The following is a 17,847-nucleotide window of genomic DNA, read 5'->3' on the forward strand; positions in this document are numbered from 1 at the left end:
GATGAAGACAAGAAGAAAAACGATCACATTAATGGCAGAAAAAGTTTGTGAAAGAATTTCTCTTGGTCCCATTTCTTAAATTACAAACACTTGAAATTTGATCAGGGGTGTGTAATCTACCTCCCCCCGCTCTCTCTCAATATTTGTATACGTGTCTCTGTGTTACATATACTGTATACACACTTAGAAAACGGGTACAGTATGTTCCTTTTTCTTTTCTGGAATCAATTTTTCCCTCAAAAGTCTCCACAAAGACCCACATAATGACATGCTGTCATTGAGCAAAGCAAAGGCTATGAATATTATGTTCAAAGTGACTTGTTAGTTTTGATGCATTTGCATTAAAATTCCATTTTAGAACAAAGTTTTAAAATCAAATGTGGGCGAAGTGAAGTACAATGAATACTTTCCAGATGAGTGCACGCCTGTTACACAACAGAGAGGACGATTTGCTTTCTTTTTTTTCTTGAACGTCACTTCTAAAAATAAAAAACAATGTGTTCCTTCGGCGTCACCGAATGAAATACGATGACAGAGCGAGAGTAATCAAAATTTGAAACCGGTTGAACCTGTTCAACCTCTCTCTTCCAGCTAAATGAGAAAACATCTTTTGAAAAAAATGTATTTTTTTAAATCAACCATTATTTCTCTAATTTTCCCTGTATAGCAACTTTGCTCACACAAAATCAATAAGGAGAATTTCAAAACCGTGAGGTCTTAATCATTTGTTTCAACAGTGCCAAGTTTGAAATTACATTGCACGTCTTCAAATTGAACGCTAGGTGGCAGTAATGCGGCAATTGACAACCTGACACTATACAGAGAAAGCTTGCTTTGACGTCATCTCTACGTTTATGGCTGAGCTGGAAGTCAACATCTTAAGTGTTTTTGTTTCGTTTGGCGTTTTGGGCGTTTTAGTTAAATGGCGACTAAACGGTTACCATGAAACTCCGGTTGCAGAATGACAGGTGAGTGGATTTACTCGTAGCTGCTCAAGTGGCCCGACATAAAACATCTGCGAGCTAATGCTAACGACATTTCACTGTCGTCAGCTCTCAACATTTCACTGTCGTCAGCTCTCAACCCCGATTTTTTTTTTCGAACAAAGTTGATGAAGAGAAATAATAATTATGCGTCTTCGATGCTTATGGAGGAGGAGCAGGCGTTATAGTGCCTGAAATACACATTGGAGCTCAGTTTAAAGTAGCTGGATTATGTGTGTGTGACTATTAATCTCTTGTGTGACAACATGGCTGCTTTTAAACGTACAACTATTCTATTTTTAAGGCATTCTATAACAATTCTAATTGTTATAATAATAGAAAGAGGGCGTCATCATACTTCCTTGGCCTTTAAAGACGACGTATTGTGCTCCCCCAGACGATTCAAAACATTTCCCTGGTACCTAAATAACATGATTGTGTATAGTGGTGGCAAAAAATACCCCGATGATGAAAAATTATAATATACTTTACACACCTTCATTTTGTATTGCTGAAATCAGCCTGTTTTTAGGTGCTCTCTCATGCAAATCAGCAACTAGTCCTTATCTGGTCCCATTTACTGCTTGGCCAATGGTGAGTCTGGCCTTCATTACCATGATGACCGGGGGTCGAGCCTGTGATTTTTTTGGTAATGACATTTAATCATGATTTCGAATTTGGCTTCTCATGATCATAAAACATAAACAGCGGGGGGGGGGGGACTATAAATGTGCTAATGTTCGGACTCAACATAAAATCCCATTGACATGCTGATAGATTTTTTTTTTTTTTTACTGTAGATCCATGCACCGCTTTGTGTAGAAATAATTTGACACATTGGCAGCAAGTCAGGGGGGATCAGTGCATAAAAAACAGAGAACGTCCAACATTTGGGATTATTTCACACCGAAAAAGATAAAGTGCCTAATCCTAATGTATGTCCAAGAGAGTAGCATGCTGTTCAACAGGAAGTTGTATAAATTGTTTGCTCGGTTTCTAATGAGTTGAGCGAGTTGACACTCTTCTCTTTTGTGTCCAGAAGAGCTTTGAAAGTGAGGGAGTCTCCTACTGTCATGCAGCCTAATCCCAGCCAGGAAGGCACTCATGCGAGAAATGGTTTGTCCCTTACTCTGCAAGCAGAGCTTCCCAGCAGGACGACGCCCCCCGGTGCCGCGGGCGCCGCCCATCCCGACACCAATGAGGTGCGCGTATCCATGAGTGGCGGCGCGCCGAGCGATTCCGGCGGAGCCGCCTCGGCCAGGAGGTCCAGAGTCAACCCTCACGGCCACTCCCATTCCCACGGACACACTCGTGGGCAGCGACACCCTGCCTCCGATGACTCCGGCGACCCGGACTCCGGCGAGCCCAGTACCTCGCTTTCGGAGCTACGCTGCCTGTTCCGCTGGCTCCAAAAGAGTCTTCCTTTTCTTGTCATATTGAGCGCTAAACTGGTCATCCAGCATGCGCTAGGTGAGAGTAAACAGACTCACGGGCTTTAGCCCTGCAGATCCAAGTGTCCATGTCCAATTGAATACGATTAGCGTTGCAAAGGGATATAAAATTTCGGGTACATTTCTAATTGGAATTTAAGTGAGGGAATTTTTTGAAATATTCCACATTGGAAAGTTTCCGTGGGAATTGAAGGTAAACCATTGGAAATGTGTCATATCGATGCGGTGGATCACATTCGGCAACAAAACTGCAAAGTGTTTTGTTGGTTGTTTTTTTTTTTTTTTCTGTTTGTACTGCCCTGACAGCAAATCCAACCGTCTTCTGAAACGGCTTCTCCTCTTTCTCAAGGGCTGGCAGTTGGCGTGGGCCTCTTCACAACGTTTCTCTATGTGAATAAAAGCATCCAAACTCAAGTGTTTCTTCAGGTAAGAGCTGGATCATTTCAAGAAAGAGCTATTACACCACCAAACGAAAATGTGACGCTAAGCACGCCAATGTGTCTGAGAATCACAAAGTGTTTGTATTTTGCGTGTGTGTGTGTGTCCTCAGGGTCGCCACGCAAAGCTGCATTGTGTGTGGCTGCTGCTGCTGCTCGTCTCCTCCGCCCTCCTGCTTTACTACACTTTCCTCCCTCAGACGCTTTACAACTGGTAACGTCCAAACGAGCAGCGGGTGCTGGTGTTTTTCAGCATCGACAACTGTTCGCACAAGTTAGGTGAACGTGGACACGTTTTAATCCGTGTTTTCCACCCCCAGCCTTGCTTTCCTCAGTCCAACTATTGAGCCGCTGGGATTCTGGGAGGTCCTGTGGGCAGTTGGCATCACCAACTTTATCATCAAATTCCTCTTTATGGGGATCAAGTGCCTTCTCCTGCTGCTGCCTGCTTCGTTGCTCAGCTACAGAGCGCAGGTGAGAGCGACGGACTGGGTTTGAAATGTCGAAACGAGTTCAGTTCTCCGGCTCACCTGCAGTAATTTGGGGTTTGCATTAAAGTTAGGTTTTATTTCGATTTGACTTTTGTCTTTTAAATTCAGGTCATCTTCATTAGTTTTGAGAGTGTTTTTTTTTTTTTGGGTGAGTTGCCATCATTAGTGCAACTTACAAATTCCCGCATAGTTGTTGACATGCTCGATTGTAAAGTGCCTTGTGATAACTATCGCACTATAGAACTCAAACGGGCTTGCCGATTTTGTAACGTGGGGTCTGTGCGCAGGGACGCTGGCTGCTGCTGAGCGAGGAGCTAGCTCAGGTCTACCAGGCCGTGGCCCCCGCGCCGCTCTGGTTCCGCTATCTGGTCACCTACCGGGAAGCCGATGGCGCCCCGGCGCTCACCGTGGGCATTTTGCTGGCTCTGCTCTACCTCATACTGAAGGTACGACGCTTTTCAAATCAAATGACCACAAGAAATCTTCTTCTCAAAGCTATCATTTCTCTCGCAGCTTTTGGGATTATACGGACAGTGGACGTCTTTACTGAAAACTGTGAGGATCGTCCTTAAGAGCGAGGTCAGTTGAACCCCTAATGAAATTTCGGTACACCCAGGGGAAATATTCTGAACTTTTTGGGGAGTTTCGTATATGCTCTTTGATTGATTGGCAACAAGTCAAACCTCTCGCCCGACGTGCTGCTTCTAATGACCGGAGTGTTTTTGTTACCTTTCAGCATACAGGGACAGCGGCCACGAGGAGTCAGTGCGTGGAAGCCGGTGACGTGTGTCCCATCTGTCAGGGAGAGTACAGGGAGCCTCAAGCTCTCATCTGTCAGGTAAAATATTTGTCATTTCTATCCTTTTAGTTACACGGACGGGGACAGGGCTGGGGAAAATCCCCGTGTTCAAAGGCAAGCAATGTGTTATGGCATCCATTGCATCACATGAACTAGCATCACTAGTACACACGAACTGTAATGGCGTTTGTTGACTAGATATGTTAAGACGCGGAAAGTTGATTCCGGTTGGAAGAACGTTCGATAGTTGACAGTAATAGCATTTTTAGCAATAGCAACTTTAGTAATAGCATTAAAAGTATTGGAGTGTTAATCTCTTTTCACGCGGACGGGTCAAATGAATGGTACCACTGTGTCTCTGACTGCGCAGCACATATTCTGTGACGAGTGCATCGCTCTGTGGTTCAACCGGGAGAAGAGCTGCCCCCTCTGTCGCACCGTGATCACGGAAAAGGTGTACAAGTGGAGGGATGGAGCCACATCCCCGCACCTGCAGATTTACTGATCACACATTTGGGAGGAGCGTTAATGAATGTTACATTGTGGGATTGTCACATTTGTACAACACTGCTCTATTCGTTTTCTGAGGCCACTCACTCACTGTCATTAAAAATTGAAGTCGTTTTCCTTTGTTCACATCCTGACGTGTCCGAGCCCCCCACGCACCCCACCCCTTTTTTTTTCATTTCTCTTTGTATTGCATTGTACTATATTTTTCCTCACAGACCTACATATTGAGCTTATTCCAAATTATTCTTTTACTGTAAATACAAGAAAATATTTTTCAACAATTTGCTGGATTTCTGTTTTCAAGAGATATGCGTAAAATCTTTCCAGCTGTACAATTGATCCATTCATGTCAGTTGGAGGTAAGCAGATGTGCGCATACCTCACACCTGGAGTGTTTGCTGAAGACGCGTCTTTCATCTTGAAGGGTTAAAGTTGATTTGGGACTGCTGGCAAATTGCACACTGCAATGCCTTTGGAAGAGGTTCTACTAACTCTCCCACAGCAGCCTGTATCAGGCGATGATGATGGACACTGTACATGTAAGCTGGTGCTATTGCTATTTTTGCAGCTCCGCTCCTAAGATTTTACACAAGTTTTTCAATATTTTTATAGAGGCAATGTAGCTTCCTGGTGCAAACACCAAAGAAATGGAGAAATATATTTTATGTAATGATAGACATCCACTGTTCTTGTCCATTTCACTCCGTGAACTTTCCGAATAAAATTTTACATTTGATCAAGGTATGTGTGTTTTATGAACTCTGCATGTTTCCTTCTTATATGTTAAGTCCTGCGATAACTGAACGAATCTTTTTGGACCTTAAAGGGGAAGTCACCCCAAACATATTTCAAGAATATGTTCTATGCAAGCCCACTCGTTGAAACAAGGCTTTCTGATAAATATTGCGTTTGTGGAATAACAATTAATCCACCCGTGTTTAGCCATCTCTGTGGGCGGCCATTTTGTCTTCTGTCGACTGAAAATGACATCACAGTTGCTCGGGGCTCAGATCAGACCAATCACGGCACACCTGTTTTCTGAAGCTGAGCCGTGATTAGTCGTTACCTGAGCAACTGTGTAATGACCAATCACCGCTCAGCTTTAGAAAACAGGCGAGCTCTGATTGGTCATTCCCTGAGCCCTGGGTAGTTGTGCTGCCATTTTGAGTTGACAGAAGTGACAAAATGGCCACCCCCTGAGATGGCTAGATTTTGCTGCTTAACTCCACAACTCAAATCCACAAACGCAATATTAATCAGAATGCCTTGTTTCAACTAGTAGGCCTGCATAGAACATATTTTGAAAAAAAAAAATGTTTTTTCATTTTCATTCAAACCGTAATATACATTATACACATGTGGGGGGGAAAAATGACAATACATTGCCACACAAAATTTATTACATACTGGAAAATGTGATTCAAAGAAAGCTGCATTGTGGTTGCCATTTGACCTGTTTTGTGTGGAAAAACAAAACATAAATGAGCATGTGTATCATTAACTTTTTCTTCCAAATCACTCTAATGCTGTCTAAATAAAACTAAACAATAAATAGCAATGTAGTTTGCATAGTATGAGCCAGTGGCCCTAAAATGAATACGCAAACAAATTCACAGTTGATGCTTTACCTCTGATGGAAGAAAATCAATTGAACACTGGTCCATATTTTGAACGCGATAGAAAAGTTTAAAGCATTTGGTTGGCAACTATTTTAGCCATTGAAAAAAATAAACTAAAATAAACCATTAATAGTTAGCGTCATTGAAAAAAAGCATCCAATGGCTTCACTCCAGAGGCTTGTCCAGCAGCAGCATCATGGTTTACACGTTACTGGTAACAGTCAATGTAGAAATGCAAAGGCTTTATCATAAAGTGCCATGTAGACCAAAACATAACATTTACCACTCACACTCAACCAAAAACTTCACACATACTAAAAACAACTCGCACTAACCCCACCCAAAAAATCACACTTACCCAAAAACTGCTCACATTCAGTCAGCAAAACCTCTCTGACATCAAAATAAACCTCTAACTCACCCAAAAAATGTCACGTAGAAAAGGTTTCACCAAAAACCCTCTACCAAAAAACCATAACACACACACACACGTTTTCCAATGTGAAGACTTTTTTCTCTAAAATTGTCAAAAATTGTAAAAGGAAGCTCAAAGCTTGACTCCAATCTCAAATGCTGATTGGCGCTGCCATCCGGTAAGCCCCTCCCTCCGTCTGTTGATGGTAGGTGTGTGAGGTACTGTATTTTTTATGTGAGAGGAATTTTTGGGGGGGGTTGAGAGATTATTGGTGTTTTTGAGAGTTTTTTTGGGGGGTGTCTGAGAGCAGTTTTTATTTTTTGAAGTGACAGTTTTTGGGGGGGGTCTGTGTGCATCTCTTGGGGATGGTGAGGTTTTTGGATGTGTGTAAGAGCTAAATGTTTTTTGTGGTCTATTCAGCACCTCATACTTGACAAGTGTTTTTACATTCAGCACAAAGTAAATGAACGGTGAACCGCGTTGACTTTTTTCACTGCAAGTTCATTGTGAATAGCAAACAAGTTGGCGCCGGGTGGCGGCTTTGTAAAAAGTTATCCCTTGAGGAACGAAGAGCACCATGAAACCAAAGCAACGGCCTATAAGCAAATTGGCGACTCTCATCAAAAGTAACCGCCGAAGATCTTGGAGCATGGCCAAGAGATGGAAGCGCTGGTGATGGCGTCAGCAGTGACGGCCGCCAATTATTTCTCGGGGCGGAAAAGCGGCTGAGCCGAGCGTCATAGGTTCATCCGGAGGTGTTCCGGTCGTTTGGAGTTCAGAGGGTAGGCTTGTTTTTTGTAGAGCGGCTCGCCGACGCTCGACGGCCGCCTGATGGGAAGCGGCGCCGAGGCTTCCGACGCGCCGCTGCTGCCGCTGCTCGTGTCCATTTGCTCCATTGTGGACACCTCCATGGGTTGCTCCGCAGAGGCTCCCCGCGGCCAACAGTTGCCCCGAGCGAACTTCACCGGACTGCAAAGGGGGAAAAAAAAAAGAACTCTTCTCTAGTCCGCTCCCAGCTATTTGAATGTTTCGTCAAATTATACACATTGTGAACTAAACAATTCACACTCTACTTACTTTTGAGGAAAGTGTTAGCAATTCATCACAAGTTGTCGCCCTTTAACTCTGGATGCGGGTCAGCGAGATGCTTGGCCAGATTGGGCGCGTTACCACCTCGAGTCACGGTAGTTTTAAAACAAGCCTCACAGACGGGCTTTGTCATGTTGGTCGGCTTAGCCGTGGCTTTTGGCCGTGTCAGCAAAAAAGTTCCATGTGACAGAGTTGGTGAGCTGCGTTTCTTTTTTTTTTTTTTTTTAAATACCAGTGTAAAATTAAAAAAGGTATCGAGACGTTTTTGACGCCCAGAAAATCACGGTACGGTACTGGTACCGGTATCCCTTGCAACACTACTTTGTACTATTACAAATTTTGAAAGTGGTCAAAAGAAATATTTCCTTCATTTGACTCGAGCAAAACTCTCCTCTGTTTGAGTACATGACCGTACGTACTTTTCACTCTTTAGTCCTTTTTGACCACCTTTGTGATCCTTGTGACTCAAACTGTAGCCACTTACACGACAATGGCCACATATCACGCGGCGCCTAGTACCTACACAGAGCACCCACGTGTGACACTTTCTCAACAAAATGTGTGGACGCTCATTTGAAACTGCATTGAATGTTGATTCATCATTTACAGTAAAGGCGTTTATATGATTCATTCATTTAACAAATTCAAGTTGGTCGTCACCTCACAGGCGTCCTCGGGCTTCCGGGGAACTTGCGAGGCGAGCGGATCTTTGGCTCGAGCGAGAACTTCTCCTTGACGGTTTCCAGCACGGACGGCGCCACATATGTGAAACCCTGCGACAAGCCAAGAAACGCCCGGTCAGCTGAATCGCAGCAATGTGGCTTAACAGTGAGGGAAGCTTCCAGGAAGAGGACTCCTGAACCAGATGGGACCAATTAGCAGATTCTGGTAAAACGCACTCGTTGGAAGAGGAAAAAAACCACGTCCGCAGGTTGTCCCGGTTGCACAGTATGTTTGTGTGGCACACCTTCTTCCCGTAAAAACTTTCAAGTACTAAAGTGGAGCTTCCGATGTGAAATGTGTGAATCGTCATACTCTGCTATACTGTTTTCCTCAGATTCCACACTCACGTATCGTCCAATTTGACATTGACAGATAAAAAAGCAAGTGGGCAAATGGCTTGTCATGTTGAGTTTTAATACTACTACTACTAATAATAATACTAATAATAATACTACAACTAATAAAAACGAACAAAGGCGCCCTGGAAACTAAGTTGCTAGATTTAAAAAAAAAAAATAAAGTCAACAAAATAAAAACTTACTATAATATCCTCAAGCAGAGCAAAACCACGTGATTAGCGACTCGTCAACGTCACGTGCATGTTTTCATAATGTGATAAAAAAAAAAACACAACTATGGTAACATGCAAACTACAGACTGAAATAATCCAGAGATTCAAACTGTGAGACGTCTTGACTTTAAAGACAGACATGCTACCCAGGAGACACATTTACGCATCATTTGAAGTGAAGATTTGACCGACAACGGTCAACGAGGAAAGAGCGAGTCGACAAAAACGCACCAGGAAGACTTGGTTGGCGCTCTCGCTGAGCGCGGAGTCGTCCGGGCTGTCCACCGGAGGCTGGCTGGTGAACTTGGAGTCAAACTGGCTGACATCATCGGCCGATTGCTGCCAAAATAAGCGGCTCGGTGAAGTTGATTGTTTTGGGTTGGGGTCAGGGAGCGCGGCGCCGTATGCCGGATGAACTCACCAGGAAAGGTTTGAATGGAGGTTCCACTCGGTGCGCTAGGAGCTCCTCCCAGTTGGTATGGCGGAAGAAAGGGTGCGCCTGGGGGAAAACCACAACAACATCCCGTTTGTGCGCGGCACGTTTGACTGCTTATACTTGGCCACGTTACAAGATTTGATCCATAAATAGTTTAAATGCATTATTTAATTGAATAATGTATATCACAGAGGCTGAACCTTTTGTGCCAAAGCGCTACAGCAGATTTTTAAGAAGATTTTTTCGAAAGCAGACAGGTCATTTGCAGATGTAAAAAAAAACAAACAAAAAAAACTATTATAAATGTCTATGATTTGTTTACATTATTGTTGTAATCTGATTTATGATTTCTGTTCACGCCACACTTGTATGGAAGAATATTGTAAAGTTGTTGTAGTGACTGTGCTTAAAAGACTGAAACTCAAAGTGTTTAGTAAGTTAACATTTCTAACTCAGGTAGACAAACTGTCATTCATATTAATTCATTGTTCATTTAGCATAAGCCTAACCTATAAAACCTGAATGTTTATTACGGTAATAACAAATCTGATCTTTTTTTAACCATAATGATTCATTTATTTATTGTGTTTATTAAAAAAATACAGGGGAAGAGGACGTTGAAAAAAATTATCGCAGATTAGATTCCAATTAAGGCTGCAATTTACGATTATTTGACTAATTGATTCATTTCTTGATTTTGTTGATTCATCGATGAATCTGATGGAAAAAAAACATTTTATTTTCCATCTCTTTATTCAAAAAAAGGATAGACAGTGCAGAAATTGCACACATTAATTATGATTCATTTACTGGTTTGATCCCTAACATGTCACAAAATAGGCAAAAATGTTGATCATTTTTTCCAAAGTAAAAGCAGATGTTTTAAAAAAAAATGTCCAAACCATTACGACTACAGAAATCTGAGAATGTTTATTGTTGAGGGGCTGAACTTCCAAGCATTTGGACAATTTTAAATTTAACAATGTTTGGAAATGATTCATCGATTCTTTAAAAAAAAAATTATATTATTTTGCTAATCAATTGACGGATTAATAGTTTGTTCAGCCTTACTTATGACGCTAAGAATAGCGGGGAATTCAACAAATTACCTGGACCTCGCCAGCGTCGTTTGGCCCTGCCCCGAGTCGCAGTGAGGCGCTTCGCTTTAAAAGCTGAGAGACGAAAAAACGTCATGTTGAGCAGATGCCAAGTGTGCAATGTGAGGCGGGCGGTGGAGGGGAGCAGCAGTGAGGCTCACCTTTTTGAGGAGGTCTCTGGCTTCTTGAGTGAGGTAAGGTGGAAGGCTGAGTTTGCATTTCAAAATTTTGTCGATGGTCTTTTTCCGGTTTTCGCCAGTAAAAGGAGGCTGCGGCGGAACAAGGAAACACATTAGCTGACTCAGCAGAAAGCGGACGCGACGGTGTGCACTTACTGCTCCTGTCAGCATATCGTACATGAGAGCCCCCAGACTCCACCAGTCCACTGCCCTGTTATGGCCGCTTCTCATGAGGATCTCTGGAGCCCTACGGAAATAGTGACGCGCTTAACGCGGAACGGCGCCCGCTGCCTCAATTCTACTAAATGGTACGATTTGGCTCAGCAGAGTACTTGTATTATTGCAGTGCAATTGCAAAACCCCCCATAATCCATAATCTATCTGTCTGACGCAGAATCCCGCCGACAAACCCCACAGCGGAAATGCAAGCCTGGTCAGGCTTTACCTGATCCTAAACTGAACTAAACTGTACTGTTTGGTGCACAGCCCGCAGGATGTGATGACGTACATGTACTCGATGGTGCCGCAGAAGGTGTGGGTGACCGTCCCGTCATGGATGGACTCTTTGCACAAGCCAAAGTCTGTCAACTTCACATGCCCTGAAAGTACAAATCACACACATTGTGATAAAAGTGATAAGATAGCCTTCCCAAATTGAAGCTTTACATATGTTTTTGTACTCCCCTTAAAATAAAGGTTTACATTGTCATAAGTAGGACTAACAACAAATAATAATAATAATAAATATAATGTGCGAACGGTGGCTTCTCAGCAGTCACACAATAATACTGTGCTTGAGTTTGGAGTCGCGTGTGACAAAGTGACAAGACTTCTGTACCGTTGTTGTTGAGCATGATGTTTTCAGGCTTCAAGTCTCTGTAGATGATGCCTTTCTGGTGCAAATGACCCAGTGCCATTGAAATCTCAGCCAAATAAAAACTGACAACAGAAGAAGACAGGGTGTTATCATCATGCTAACTGATGATTTAAGAAAGGGTTTAAGGCATACTTTGATCAAATTAAAAAAAAAAAAAAAAACATTCACTAAATAAGGACACTGGGAGAGCACAGTGTAAGCTCAGTCTTACATCACAATAAGTTTGACATTTTGTGAAAATGGTTTGATTTGCTGTATAAAACAAGTAGCAATAATTTCCTAGTTTATTTAAATAGTGGTAACTGAGCGTGGGAACCAATCATTTTTGCATTTTTTTAACTAAGGCAAACAGAGACCCAATCGGAGAAAAGCTTACTTACATATTGAATATAGGGATAGACTAATTATTGGCCGGGCCGATTATCGGCGCCGATATTCGGCGTGTTGAAATCAAAACAAAGATAAGAAAGTATTTGAAGCTATTGTTAAATGTAACGTTTTAAGACACGCTGACGACCCTGGGTGCTCCTTGAAGTTTTCGATAGAATTTTATAACAATAAAAAAATAAACGAATAAAATAATAAACATATGCTTAAAGACATTTCAACAAAGTTTTTTCGTTTTTATAGATTTTTCCGCCAAAATTTTTCTTTGACTGAAAATGAGTAGGTTTTCTCCGGGTACTCCGGTCTCCTCCCACATTCCAAAAACCTGCGCGATTGCACAGTCTAAATTTGCCCCTAGGTGTGATTGTGAGTGCGAATGTTGGTTTGTCTCTGTGTGCCCTGCGGCTGGCTGGCAACCAGTTCAGGGTGTCCCCCGCCTACTGCCCGAAGACAGCTGGGATAGGCTCCAGCACGCCCGCGACCCTTGTCAGGATAAGCGGTATAGATAATGGATGGATGGATGGATGAAAATGAGTATCGGCTCCAAATATCAGTTATCGGCCTACCAATAATTGGTATCGGCCATGAAAAAAAAAAACCATCGGTCAATCTCTAATGGAATAGTTTTAAATATTCATGAGAAAACAAACCGTTCAAAATCAGCCATTTCTGACCAATAAAAATAGCTCGGAAAAAGAGCATCCTGCTCATTTCCACCCAAAACTTTCTTGCAAAGCCCATAAAAGCTGAGTACCCAAACGCATGCAACTTACCATGCGGTATCTTCCATAAAGATGCCCTCTCTCTCCAGTTGCATAAAAAGCTCCCCACCTGCAGTCAGCACAGTCAAATGGATTCATGTTAGAAAAAGAAAGTGTGTTGACGGAAACCGGTCCTAGGTCATGAAAAGTGGATTGTGTCATTGATGTCACCGAAGAGCCTCATGGATGCTCACCGCTGAGATACTCCAGGATTAGGTACAACTTTCCTCCTGTCTGGAAGGCATAAATAAGATCCACTATAAAAGGATGCTTGACTTCTTCCAGAATGTTCCTCTCGGCTTTGGTGTGCGCTGTGTCCTTTGCGTTGCGAACAATCATGGCCTGACGGAAAGGATGGAAAAACACAGGCGGCAAGGCATTATTAGTATCCAGGCCATACCTTTAGCCCTGTTACAATTGTGTTAAATCTCCGCACCAGTGACAGCGCTGGAATCAGACACCCAGCGTGAGAGTGAGGGTGAAGCCTCATTAAGCCAATAAAACATCATTATCCAAAACCTCAAGCTGCTGGGAATGGAGCAAGTCAGGCAGTCGTTTAGTGTCAACTGAAGCTAAGAGGCCAAGCGGAGCATAAAAGCCACTATGAGGTTTCATGAAGAGAAAAAAAAAAAAAGCCTGCTGCCATTACTTTGGGTGGTCTGCTACTCGCATGAGGGTTCACAAGTGAATGCACAAGTCTGTCAGTGAGACAGAAAAAGGGTACTTTGTGGCATACAGTACACGTGAAACGCTATACATGAAAAGGCGCCATTGGGCTTTAACTGTTAAGTATTGGAGGGAGTTAATTCTCCACAAATGAGGGCTTGTTGTCTTTTCGCACATAATGCCACCCCTATGACACTGCAATGCTTAGAACGTACACAAGAGGGCAGTAGCGCTCATGATGGCTCAGTCACAGGACACTCACATCAAACCAAAATGAGAGACAAAAGGGATTCGTACTCACCTTTTTCAAAACTTTCATAGCAAATATCTTCCCGGAAGTGGAACCTGATACCTTCCGAACCTGAAAAACCTAACATGACAACAACATTCAAACAAAACATAACATAACATTTCTCATGGGGCTTCAGGTAATCGAGCAGCTAAAGGACAATATGTCTAAGAGTTCATTAATCAATTATTTTACAAAGCACACATAATTCCAGGATTACATTTAAAACACTACTAGGTGATAGTTGTGCTCTGCAAACACATCCCTGAGTCTGTCAAATTGTCTTCAAATCGTAACTAGTTTTAGTATAGCGTGGTTAACTTCTCTATACGTATATGAGTTAGTAATAGAAAACATTTTCACACAATGTTCTTGAAAATCTGCAAGTAATCGACGACTCCCCCCAAAATGTTTATGATTGCCTCAAGATGCCACAAAATGGTGGAAAAAAAAACGTTTTCTCTATTACGCAGACAAGACTTATGGCCTGACTATATAATGCGCTCTTCCCTCACTTTTAACAGTTACTTGGCCCCTAGAGAGCAATTCAAAAATTTTGTATTAGACATAGCTTTGGCCTACGCACAAAAACAGCAAATATGTGAGTTCTTCAGCAAATGACAGAGTATTGGCTCCCCTCAAAAATCTGCAAATTGTACACACCGTGAATGTCTTGTAAAAACTGTATACTTTACAGACACAACATTACTATCAGGTGCGTAAATCTAGCACAGGAGCAGTATTATGGCTTTACAAAGATAACAACATTCAGTATCGATTGACACCATCAAAGAGGCATCCATTTAACAATATGTTTATTATTCTGGGTGTAGAAATGTACTGCATCATACTGAGAGCTATGTGCAATATTCTGACTGTCATATACTTCAATGAGGTCACTGTAATACTGCTGCGACCAGTCGGTGTGTATTTGAATTGGAACAGCTCAATGAGCAGCAGCATTAAGGAGTGAGGCACAATTTCCATTTCCTTAATGAAAGAGATGAACGTAAGGGCTCACCTTTCCATAGCCACCCTTCCCCAGAACCTTCAGCAGCTCAAAGCACTCAGGTCTGATCTGTTCAGTTCCCTTGTTCACGCTGTTCTCGGAAATCTCAAACTTCTCACAGTCATCTATGTTACTGGTCAAATAAAAAAGAAGGGAAAAGAAAAAAAAAAAAGGACCAGTAAGAACAAATTACATCGCGGCAGAATTGCCACTAGATGTTAGAATGAGTTGTACAGTGTGTTAGGATTCTACCACTGACATTCCTTGCGGATAGAATAGGTAGACAGTGCTCTACACTACTTTTACCTAATGGTCATTGCACAAAAGTGAACACATTTTCTCAAATCAAGCTTATTGGTCCTATCAAATATCTTTACCTTTTAAATAAAAAGCCATGTAATGCTAAAGAATGAAAACATTGTAATACCTGAGCAGCTTTAATCATACAGATTGAGGCATTTCCTTTTGCACCAGTTGATACTCACAATTCAAAGCCACTGCATTGGTCCATGTATTCACCCATGTGGCCCTGAAAACAAAGGAAACAGTAAACCTTTCAGAAAAGGTGAACATTAAAAAGGCAAGGCAAGACTGGTAGTTACCATGCGACACTTCATGGTAGGATGGAAAATGGCAAACATGCTTCGGACTTCGCCGAGCACCATTTGTTTATGTCTTTTGCGTCTAATCAGTAATAGTAGTAATAGTAAAGTAGATTCATGGTAAAGGGTTGTAATAGTGTATTGTTTAACTGAACCCAAAAATATACTACCGGTACTTTATTTTTTGCTTCAAATGTATACTAAAGGTTTAACTTGACAGGATGCTAATAGTCCTCACCTCGATAAAATTATACATTTAGGCTTTTATTTTAAACGGTAACTACTTTTACACACGGGTGTGTTGTGTGTCCCGGGGCTCAGAGACATGGGAAGGATGGATGAGTTTGTATTTTCATGTACTGAGAAACACTTTCTGTTGCGTTTTTAAGTATTAAAGCGCTATATAAATTAAGGCATCATTTGATATAATTATTATTTTATTTCTCATTTTTAAACTGTAAACTTCTTTTACGAACAAACGCTGAGTGTCCTAGGGCTTCAGAGACTTCAAATGTACACGAGGGACAGATGAGTTTGTCTTACTTTTTGTCCTGTGAAGGAATTTGTGTTACTTTTTAAGTATGAGAGAGCTAATTTACACATTTATCTCATATATTAAAACTTTTATTTTACTTAAATGATGGCTGCCTTTTATGCCTTTACTGTCTATTTTTTTCGCATAAAATTTGTTTTATTCTTGTAAAATTATGACTTTCTTCTTGTAATATTCGAACTCCGGCCATCCACATGAACTCTTTGATGTTTTAATTACGTGTGATTTTTTTTTTCTTAAATGGTAGCTTGAAGATGTTAATATGCAAAATAAGCAACAACAAAAAACATGATTAAATAACTAAAATAGATATCAACTTTGTTTATTGCTGGCTAAATTACTTTGCTAAATGTCGTTCTTAGACCAACTTTCGCCGAACGTGCACCATCAAAAAAGATCACAAAGAAAAGATAACTGTCAAATAATAACAGTCTTTGCATCCTACAACACTACACGTGTTGTCCTGCCCTAAGCATGTCTAGAGTAAACAATTACAGAAGCTACAGTATTTACAAATATATACAAAAAATATTTTTTAAAATTACGGTTAATTTGCTAGGAGTGATGAACCGATTTGCTTGAAGATTTCAAGACGTTTCCCTCTATGAACTACTAGCATTCTTGATTTACAACTGTATGCGTTTTGGCGGTGGTCAGATCCCCGGTCACACAGACAGCCGGACACTGTCCGGCGGACACTGGCTAAAAACTAACAAAAACACACAATATGTGGCGTCACCAAATAATCCAAAGTAACGCACGGGATGTAACGTCACTTTAAGTGGAGGAAATGCTGCGCATGGACGCTTTGGGCGTATTTCAGTGAAATGCAGGAATTCGCGGGAAACGCGGGGAGAGGGCAGTGTCCGATAATGGATGTCGCTTGCGTATTAGCAACTTAACGGCGCTGCGAAACATTTCAGCGTACACACGCTATTAGCATCCATGCTAACGCGCACTGTAAATACCCCGTCTTCCAGTTCGTCGTCCGACACATTCTCATCCGGTTGGTCCAAGTCGATGTCGAAGACCCCCGCCATGGCCTTACAGCGCTTGGCCCGGTGTTTACACAAAAAACACAGGCCCACTCGCCCGCCTCATGGGGCAGCCATAGCAGCTACGGCCGGCCGGCTACAACACAGAAGGCGTGAGCCACTCGCCCGGCTAGCCAAAACACAACAAACAAGCGTTCAACGAGCGGGAAGCCGGTAACGCCTCTAGCGTCGACGGCCGGCACTGCTCGGCTCAATCCGGCTATTTCCGGAAGAGGTCGGCAAAGTTCGGCAGCTTCCGGCAACGCTCTACCGAAACTCGGTGACTCGAAATCGTCTCAACTGGACGGTGTGCATTTAACACGTTCCCGACACCAGTGCAAATTAACTGCTAAATTCTAATGTGACTTGCAAATCTATAACGTGAATATTACACTCAAATCCACAAAGCCACATATTACCAGTAGATGGCAGCAAAACCCCCTTTGACCGTGAAAGACATTTTTAGACATACCGTACTGTACAGTTACACTTTTTTCTCCTCTTCACATTTTTAAGACTTTATTTATAACTCAAGCTATAACAAAAACTGTTATTGCTAGTTATATTTACAGACACCCAAAAATATATAAAAATACACAAGGATACGAAACAAGGTAATGATACATTAGTAATATAAAAGTAATACACGTTTTATGGAAAAAAAAATCTTTTAAGTCATTAGTGCCTTCTTATTTTCCAAATGATTAACTAATAACTAAGAAGCTATAGGCCTAAGGCATTCGTTCCATTCCCATTTCCTTCTTTTGAATTTAGCAGAATGTCTTGTTTTGGTTCTTGGTATCGGTATTAACAAAAGAATAATACAATTAAATAAAGCAGTTAACACGTTTAGGCAGACATTGCAGTCA

The 17,847-nt window shown here is 41.9% G+C and overlaps 2 protein-coding genes across 4 annotated transcripts; one reads left to right on the forward strand and one right to left on the reverse strand.

Annotated features, from left to right (window-relative positions):
* The first annotated feature begins 769 nt into the window (after positions 1 to 769).
* Positions 770 to 5,407, forward strand: rnft1 (ring finger protein, transmembrane 1). 3 transcript variants are annotated; one of them, XM_086013467.1, is made up of 9 exons: positions 770 to 968; positions 2,026 to 2,453; positions 2,784 to 2,860; positions 2,985 to 3,085; positions 3,192 to 3,345; positions 3,650 to 3,808; positions 3,876 to 3,941; positions 4,099 to 4,200; positions 4,532 to 5,407. In XM_086013467.1, the coding sequence occupies exons 1-9, from the start codon at positions 943 to 945 to the stop codon at positions 4,664 to 4,666; spliced, it is 1,248 nt and encodes a 415-aa protein (XP_085869593.1). In that variant the 5' UTR covers positions 770 to 942; the 3' UTR covers positions 4,667 to 5,407. The 3 variants fall into 3 exon arrangements, with proteins under 3 accessions (XP_085869593.1, XP_085869594.1, XP_085869592.1); XM_086013468.1 differs by having other exon boundaries at positions 2,124 to 2,453; XM_086013466.1 differs by having other exon boundaries at positions 771 to 968; positions 2,023 to 2,453.
* A 646-nt stretch (positions 5,408 to 6,053) lies between these two features.
* LOC147132962 (ribosomal protein S6 kinase beta-1-like) lies at positions 6,054 to 17,154 on the reverse strand. The gene is made up of 15 exons (XM_086012943.1): positions 16,913 to 17,154; positions 15,275 to 15,318; positions 14,802 to 14,922; positions 13,793 to 13,861; positions 13,020 to 13,167; positions 12,838 to 12,895; positions 11,639 to 11,739; positions 11,309 to 11,399; positions 10,957 to 11,047; positions 10,783 to 10,890; positions 10,634 to 10,696; positions 9,510 to 9,587; positions 9,320 to 9,427; positions 8,455 to 8,567; positions 6,054 to 7,674 (listed from the first exon to the last, which is right to left on the reverse strand). Exons 1-15 carry the CDS (start codon positions 16,982 to 16,984, stop codon positions 7,443 to 7,445), a joined length of 1,497 nt encoding a protein of 498 aa, XP_085869069.1. The 5' UTR covers positions 16,985 to 17,154; the 3' UTR covers positions 6,054 to 7,442.
* Between the last annotated feature and the right edge of the window lie 693 nt (positions 17,155 to 17,847).

This window comes from Filicampus tigris, chromosome 17 (assembly GCF_054856515.1).
Source record: "Filicampus tigris isolate MCC_2025a chromosome 17, RoL_Ftig_1.0, whole genome shotgun sequence".
Taxonomy (NCBI): Eukaryota; Metazoa; Chordata; class Actinopteri; order Syngnathiformes; family Syngnathidae; genus Filicampus; species Filicampus tigris.

Coding starts and splice junctions, on each gene's coding strand:
- rnft1 (XM_086013466.1), top strand. CDS start 943: ATGAAACTCCGGTTGCAGAATGACAG. Junction 2,454..2,783: donor GGTCATCCAGCATGCGCTAG/GTGAGAGTAAAC, acceptor CTCTTTCTCAAG/GGCTGGCAGTTGGCGTGGGC. Junction 3,086..3,191: donor CCTCAGACGCTTTACAACTG/GTAACGTCCAAA, acceptor TTCCACCCCCAG/CCTTGCTTTCCTCAGTCCAA.
- LOC147132962 (XM_086012943.1), bottom strand. CDS start 16,984: ATGGCGGGGGTCTTCGACATCGACTTGGACCAACCGGATGAGAATGTG. Junction 14,923..15,274: donor CAATGCAGTGGCTTTGAATT/GTGAGTATCAAC, acceptor TTATTTGACCAG/TAACATAGATGACTGTGAGA. Junction 13,168..13,792: donor CTATGAAAGTTTTGAAAAAG/GTGAGTACGAAT, acceptor CCTTTCCGTCAG/GCCATGATTGTTCGCAACGC.